This window comes from Heterocephalus glaber, unplaced genomic scaffold, assembly GCF_053883595.1.
Source record: "Heterocephalus glaber isolate CG9 unplaced genomic scaffold, H.glaber_assembly_v1.0 deba00001670, whole genome shotgun sequence".
NCBI classification, from domain to species: Eukaryota; Metazoa; Chordata; class Mammalia; order Rodentia; family Bathyergidae; genus Heterocephalus; species Heterocephalus glaber.
Window position 1 is genome coordinate 471,337 of NW_028258408.1, and position 7,943 is coordinate 479,279.

Sequence of the window (7,943 nt, forward strand, 5' to 3'; positions counted from 1 at the left end):
TCGCTCTTCACTCTCAGTACCACACACAGCAGTTCCCACGTCCTAGGTCAGGGCTGGTGAACGCATGGCACGCCTGCCGCAGCGGACACCCAGCGCTTCTCTGTTCACGAGATAGCCCACTCGCCCCAGGGTTGACTCAACAACCCGGCATTCAGGTTTAACTGCACTTGGCGATGAATAAGTGGGTTTTGAGTTGCAGTTTAGGCACACGACCTCACGAAGGTTCGCTATTGCTGGCCTAGGTTCTGGAGAAACGGGGCGGGGAGGGGGGGGGTTGAATTCTGGTCAGAATGCTATGGCCGGTGATTGTTAGTAGGGCGTGACGATAGGTTTGATGAGGGTGGGTCAAGATGGAGGCCTGAGTACGTCAAGGTTTTGCTTAAATAGGGAGGTGGTCTAGCATAGTGGGCACATAAAGTGAGGAGCTCCAGAACGAGCAGGTTCCAGCCCTTTCCCTGTCCTTCAGCGGCCATGGTGGAAGACGCCAGAGAGCCCGGTGAGTAGAGTGAGCGGGAGGAAGCTAGGCTGAGGGGTTGTCGGGGGACAAACCAGGGTGAGAGGTGAGAGGTGAGAGGTGAGGGGTGAGGCCTTCATGGCGGTTCTCCTGCTTCTTGAAATGTAGAATAATCTTTGCTGCTTCTTCTTCTTCTTCTTCTTCTTCTTCTTCTTCTTCTTCTTCTTCTTTGGTACCAGGGATCGAACTTGGGTCCTTTCGCTTGCACAGCAGGCGGCAAAACCGCTGAGCTAAATCCCCGGCCCATGCTGCCTTCTACACACTAAGAATTCCTATCTTACGTTTGTTGCAAATACATTCCTCCAGTCAGTGGCTTGTGTTTGTTATTTGCTTATCAATTCTCTTGTCTAGGGATTTTAAATGTTGATGCTGCCCTATTAATCGATATTATTTATAATTGTATTTATAAAACTTGGTTTAATGTGTGTTTTTGTCTGGGGAGAGAGATATAATTTTATTTTCAAAATTTATATTTTGGTGTTATTGTGAGACAGGGTTTCACCCAGCGGTTCATTCTGGCCTTGAACTCACTGTGTAGCCGAGGCTGGCCTTGAATTCACAGTGATCCTCCTGCCCCAGCCCCCTGGGATTAGAGGCCTGGGCCACCGCCCTAGGCATATTTTCTTTTAGAAGTTCAAAAAATGAGTTTATTTTCAGAGTAGAACAACTGGCAACTCTGGTGGTACAAGGTTGTAGACCCACCACTCTTGGGTGGCTGAGGCAGGAGGGTCACAAGTTTGAGTTCGCCCAGCCTGTGCTTTATGTACTTACATACATACCTACAGCATTGCCCACTGCTCCTAAGGAGTATGAACAAGATATAGGGTTCTATTTAACCCAATAGGAAACAATGGAATCAAGAGGTGTAGGGCCGGGGATTTAGCTCAGTGGTTTCGCTGCCTGCTGCGCAAGCACCAGGACCCGAGTTCGATCCCCGGTAACAAAAAAAAAAAAAAAAAAAAGAGGTGCAGTAAATGAAATGCAGGAGGCTGCTGCTGGTATGTAACATGGCCTCGTATTATATACCAAATTTGGTGTAAGTAGGAGTACACTCCAAAACAGCAACAAAAACTCATACCGTAGTCTTTTATTATCACTATCCAGTAGGTACTCTGCATCACGGTGTGAGATATACTTTTATTTGTGACTGGCTGCTCATTAGGTCTGTTTACCCCAGCAGCATTACCAGCATGACAGTCATGGATTGCAGCTATGACAGAAATTTGTAGCTCTGTTATAACCTCCTAGGACCATCTTTGAACAAAATGTTTGGGAGCACATGACCAAACTTGTATAATAGTGTTGATGTTGAGTCAGTTGTACAAGGATGATTTATTTAACATAGACTTCTTAACTTTTGGTGTGAATAATTGCCTTTTTTCTTATTTATGTAAGATGTGTCTTTCTTCATCTCGACTGCATGAGTTCCCAGGTCTCCCCATAGCATATTCAGTATTTCCCCCAGGTAGTCTAACAGAAGAGGTAGTCTATTGAATGCATTTTCCCGATTGACTCTGTCAAAAGGCAAAATGACAACACATCTGGTTGAAACATGGAATTGGCGCTTATCTGTGATTCTGGAATCAGGGAACACCTTATTGTGTCAAATGGAATGAGCATTCCATTGAGCTGAGAATAGGACATTGGCTTAAAGACACAGCTAAATCCAGAGAAGGCAGGAAAAGGACAAACACGGGATTGGGGGCTGGGGATTTAGCACAGAGCTGCTTCTGCCTGCCTGGCAAGGGCAAGGTCCTGAGTTCGATCCCCAGTACCGAAAAAAACAAAACAAAAACCACAGCATTGGTTGTTTGAAATTTACTCCATGGGGTTAAAAGAGAAAGAACTTCCTTATTATGTGGATTCGGGGTGAGTAGAATCTCCTGGTCTTTTTGAAAACTGGTCCTCTTAGAGGTTCACTTTGATTCTGTGGACCTCAGCACCAGTGCCTCCTGTTTGGTCTGGTCTGGCCTGTTGGGAGATGGCACAGGAGCTCAGTCCACAGAGATGTCCTCCAGCTACTCTGTGTCACATCTGCTCAAGCTGCTCTGTCATCCTGGAGCCTGCCCAGCTTCCTTCCCAGGGTCATTGTGCTGGTAGAAAACCCACCATGTCCCTTTGCTACTCTCTGTGGATTCCCTTTTCTCCCACACACAGCTTCCCTCTTTAAATTGGTGTTGTGTTGATGCGATTTCTCTCGGGGCTCCTTCAATGCTCCATGGGAGGTCAGACTGCTGAGTGCATGAGTATCTGAAACCATCTTTATCCTCTTCTACTGGGGACCCCTGCAGAGGATCCCAATCTCCTGCTTGGTGCTCTGACCCAAGGTGAGCAGAAAGACTCAGAGACAGAATCAACGTGAAATGAGGACGTGAGATGTTTAAAGCTTGAGCAAGCAAAGACACTGAAACAGCCAGAACCAGTGATATTTATTGGTGACACTGTCATTTCTAGGGAAAGCTGATGAGGCCAGTGTGGTTGCTAGAGATAAGTTACCGAGCCAATGGCTTCTCGGCCTTTTGGCTAAGATCAAGTGTAGTTACTGACCCAGGAAAGGCTTTCAAAAGACGGGACAAAGCATTCTTGCATTAGGAATGGAACAGAACAGATATAAGTTGTGGTTAATGATTAGCCTGTCTTTTCAGTTGAGACGTTTTCATGTCTGGCAGTGGAGTTTGGGTAAGAGTCACTCTGAAATCAGCCGGACTCACTTCTTTAAAGAAGACAATTTCAGGGTTAATTCTTTATAGCCTGCACTGCTTACAGCCTGTGCTGGGTATAATCAGTGGAGCAGTCTCCCGCTCTCTTTTCCTCCTAAAAAAAAAAAACAAATAAGGCTGAACACCAGGTCGAAAGAGTTTCTCTAAGAATATTATCGCTCTCTATTCATTGTCTTCTGCTGAGCAGTGATGCTCTTCTGAAGACCACTGGAATTCTAACTACCATTCCTTTGTGTGGAAATTCTGTTTTCAGTGAGAAGCTTCAGGATTTTCTCTAAACACAGTATTCTGGTATTTTGCAATAGAACTCAAACTGTTTATTTGTTTATCATCCTTGACATTCGACAGTCTCATGCTGGAGACTCCTGTGGAGCTTTGTGCAGCAGCAGTGTCATAGCCACTGAGTTTATCTGAGGCCAGATTCTTGCTAATGGTGACTCCTTCATTTTATTTCCCAAATCTTAAAAAGTTATTTCTTTCATAATACTCTCATCACTCTGAAATTTCTCTTGAGGCATATAGATACTTTTTAGTCACACAAGTATTGCTGTTTTTTTTAATGTGCTGGAATTTGAACACATAGCATCACGGATGCTAAGAAAGCTCTCTACCACTGAGAACATCCACAGCCAGCCTAATATTTCTCCAAGTATTTCTTGGCCATCTTTGACCAAGGTTGTATTTTCCTGTCTCTTCAGTCTTTTAACGTGCTTTTGTCTATTCTAGCCTGCCTTCGGCAATACTTGTTTCACATTCTTTTTCAGCTCTTCTATTATTGTTTAATGGTTTACTTTTAGCTACTGAATTCCAAGAACATCTGTCCTAATGGCTTTTCCTTTATTTTCAAGAGATTTTTGATATATGACTGCAATATATTCTATTAATCTAAGAATATTGATTGTAATGTTTTCAATTTCTTTTCTTTTCTTCACCAAAATTTGTCTTTAAAGTCCTGCTGCCATCCTTTTGCTCCTCGTTTTCCTTTTTCTATCTCAGCCTCTCTTTCTCTATGTAAATCTCTGTCTCTGCGTCTCTCCTTCAGCACCATGTTTGAGGATTTTCTCCGGTCCCCTATAAATGTTTGCCCTGTGTCTAGACAGGGAGTAAAAGCTAAGAAATCTCCATATTGGATGATTTGTGTTCACCGAGGGAGAATTAGGCAGCATGTTGGCAGTGTGGTTTGGGGTGTGTGTGTGTGTGTGTGTGTGTGTGTGTGTGTGTGGCTGTGTGTGCGGCTGTGTGTGTGAAACCTAAAGGCCTCTTGTGAGTAAAATAGTCCATAAAACATGGATTGCCATGACATTAGGTACTGCTAGATGACAAGACCTCAGGACGTTTTAAACAGTAGTATAAACTCCCATCGTGCACAAATACTGTATTTTACTTGTGTCTTTGGAAACTCATATCTTTCTAAAGAGTGTGAGTTATCTGGGATCATTTTACTATTTGAAAATCAAAGGCAAAAAATATAAGTACAGTGACTCCCTAAGTCACAGAGCCAGTGGGTAAGAGAATCAAGATGCACTCTGAGGTCACTTAACTTCATGGCTGCTCCCCACAACGATCCTGCTAATAAGTGACCAAATCAATAGCAGGGTCTTAAAGTACCTCTGAGTGCGAGGGGTTAGTATGGTAGTGTCTCAAGTACTGTATGAACAATGTGACCTCATGAACCCAGCGTTACTCTCGTGCCAATACTGTATCCTCTCCCAATGAGGTACTGGTGATCTGGAGGTGCAGAACAATCACAGAAAGATGGTGAGGAGTGGGTCCTTGGGTGGGCTTTTTAGGCCAAGCCTTTGACAGGCAGGTCAGGCCCAGGCATGAAATTCACATTTGGATATTTTCTTTTTAACATGGATCTTTTGCCTTTGCCATCTGAATATTACTTGAATGTGAGTCTCTTGTCTGTTCCCTAAGCAGAAAAGGAGCAATATACTCGCCGGCCACGTACCGTGTTTAGCCAAAATCAACTGGCAGTATTGATGGATACCTTTGAGAAGAACACTCATCCAGACACTGATGCTATTCATGAATTGGCATCAAAACTGAATCTTGACGAAGTGGTGATAAAGGTAGGTGCCTGAGTGTGTCTCTAGGTAGTGCACCTGACTTAGAACCTCCCGCAGTCTTTTTTTTTTTTTTTTTTCCCCCCGGAGACAGGGTCACACTCCAATTCAGCCTGGTCTTGAACTCATTGTGTAGCCCAGACTCACTATGTAGCCCAGGCTGGCCTGGAATTCAAGGCAGTCCTCCTATCTCAGGCTCCCAAGTGCTGGTATTGCAGTCCTTTGCAACCACACCCAGGTATGTTCACTTTTTTGAAGACGATGAAGGCTCACCCAAAAGACTTGTCTTCCAAGAGTAATCAACACAAGAGCCAGAATTTGCATCCTGGCCCACAACACTACATAGGACCCTTTGAGTCTGGATCTCAGATACTGCCATTTGGGTTGGTTCCCATATGAGCAGCCCACTCTTGTCATTAGCCTAGTGCTGTGAGTCCTAACCTGCTTCCTGGAGATGGGCATTAATCCCTTCCAAAGCCATGTTCTGAGACTAAATTGCTTCTCCTCAGCCTCCACCTCTTAAAGCATATGCCACTTCTCTGGACTGTTACATAGAAGACAAACACCCACCACGTGAATCTTGATTACAAAGTACACCAGGTAGATACCTAGATACTGCTCAGTCAGAACATTCCCAGTCATTCAGACGTCTTCAAATCAATTCCCAGAGGAAATTCGAGGCAAAATCCCTGCATGAACCTGAGGCAGGCCAAGCTACACTCCCGTTCTTGCTCTCACACTTTGGATGTTTTCTCGGGAAACCTTGAGCAATCACTAATACAGGACCACACCCAGCCCCTTTACTTAATCTGTCTTCATTCAGAGTTTGAGTGCTCCATCCTCCTCTACCCATTGGTACTACAACCCATTCACCGCCCCTCCCCCCCGCCCCCCACTTGACCTAATGGGACCCAGAACAGCAGAGGATACAAAGAACTTTCCTGTTCAGAGAAGTCTGAAGCCATTGGAGATTACCTTTCAGACACCTGAACCTCACTTCCTAGGTTGAACATGGAGATTAATCTTTGGACTCATCCATTTTCATTATCCTGTTTCTCTTCTCCCTTTAGAACTGGTTTAAGAACCAGCGGATGAAACAGAAGAAAATCAGGCTAAAAGTGCAAGGAGATGCATCACCTGGAACATCCACACAGCAGGTTTTGGAAGAGAAGGAGCCCCCACTACAAAATCCTGCGACGAATGCCTCACCAATTGCTGGATCTTCAGATGACGGCAACCATGATCCACAGGAGCCCTCTGAGAGCCACATCACCAGAAGAGATGGAGCCCCTGTGTTGAGTTCAGCAGTGGACACTCCGCATGATAACGTCCAGGATACGTGTATGGGGGATTTGGATGTTCCTTGGGCCCACACTCCGGGTGATATAAGTGAATTTGTAGAACTGTACGCCCTGCATGAGGAAGATGATCCCAGCAGCTTCGATGTGTATCTCCCCACCAGGGTGCCTTCAGTGAGGGAGTGAGCATGGCCCCGATGTGCAGGGTGACTTGACACCCACACCTCTGGACACCAGTCCACACGATCAAGCACAGTTGCTGAAGCAGGAGAACTTAAAGACAAACAAGTGGTTCTCAGCCTTGGGAGGTTCCCTCCTCCCAAACAACCCCGTCTTCCCTGTAGCTGTAATTTCTCATTGTGGCACGGATAAAATTGACAACTATGTCCCCTAAACAAGGTTCATCAAACTCTGTTTCCATATATGTCACGAGACAGCGTCTTTACGGTAGATCGCTTGCTATATGTCACTAGGAAAACCTCTCCCTTCCACAAAATGAATAAAAGCTGGAACTTGTCTTTGTCCATCGCTCTTCCCCTGGACAGGAGTCCGTTGAGCCCGGTGTACACCTTCAACCTGAAATAAAGTCCTCCTGTTTCAGTCCCTGGGTCTCCCCAGTCTCTTGAATTCCTGAAACATTACCACCTGATTTGAATCGATAGAGAGTACAGTTTCAGGACTTGGCATTTCACATAAGGAAAAGAACAGCAACTATCTCACTTTCACTGTCGTCTGTCTTTTCTCTATTTGTTTTCAATGCCCCCTCCAACAATTTCAGTATCACATACAGTCCTCATGGGATGCAAGTCAGCAGCACCGTGGGTGGAATTTAGTTAGGCTTTGGATTTTCCCTCACCGTAAGTGCACCGCATAAAACACGCCTGGGTTCTCTGGAAAACATCAGAAACAGCTTTAGGGGCTCCTACGCCTGGGTTGGCTGAGGAAGTATTCACACTGAACAGGCAGGAAAAGCCTAGGCCCATGGTGGCTCCCACCCCACCCTCAGGACAGTGCTACAAAGCTGGTAAGGAATCCCAACACTCTCACGCTCTCTGAGGGGAGAAGCATTTTGAACACACATGCTGCACCCACCTCCACCTTTTCCCTGCCCGACTCTTCAATTTCCTGTCCCCAGAAGTGTAAGCGATAAGGCATATGTGAGTCTCCCCAGGCCACAGAGCAAAGTGGTAGTTTAAATTGGTGCTGAAATAATTTCAGGGCTCTTGTCCACCGGGAGCAGGCTGTGGAAGTGTCTGAAATTCAAATCTCCCACTTTCGCTACAGAAGGGGTTCACCAGGTCACTTCCAAGTGCTCCACACAGCTGATTTCCTCCCTAGACTG

At 45.5% G+C, this 7,943-nt stretch overlaps 1 protein-coding gene across 1 annotated transcript; it reads left to right on the forward strand.

Annotated features, from left to right (window-relative positions):
• Positions 1 to 274: 274 nt before the first annotated feature.
• On the forward strand, positions 275 to 7,298 carry LOC101706164 (paired-like homeodomain transcription factor LEUTX). Its single transcript, XM_087197479.1, has 3 exons — positions 275 to 496; positions 5,158 to 5,309; positions 6,374 to 7,298. The coding sequence occupies exons 1-3, from the start codon at positions 472 to 474 to the stop codon at positions 6,785 to 6,787; spliced, it is 591 nt and encodes a 196-aa protein (XP_087053605.1). The 5' UTR covers positions 275 to 471; the 3' UTR covers positions 6,788 to 7,298.
• Positions 7,299 to 7,943: the final 645 nt, after the last annotated feature.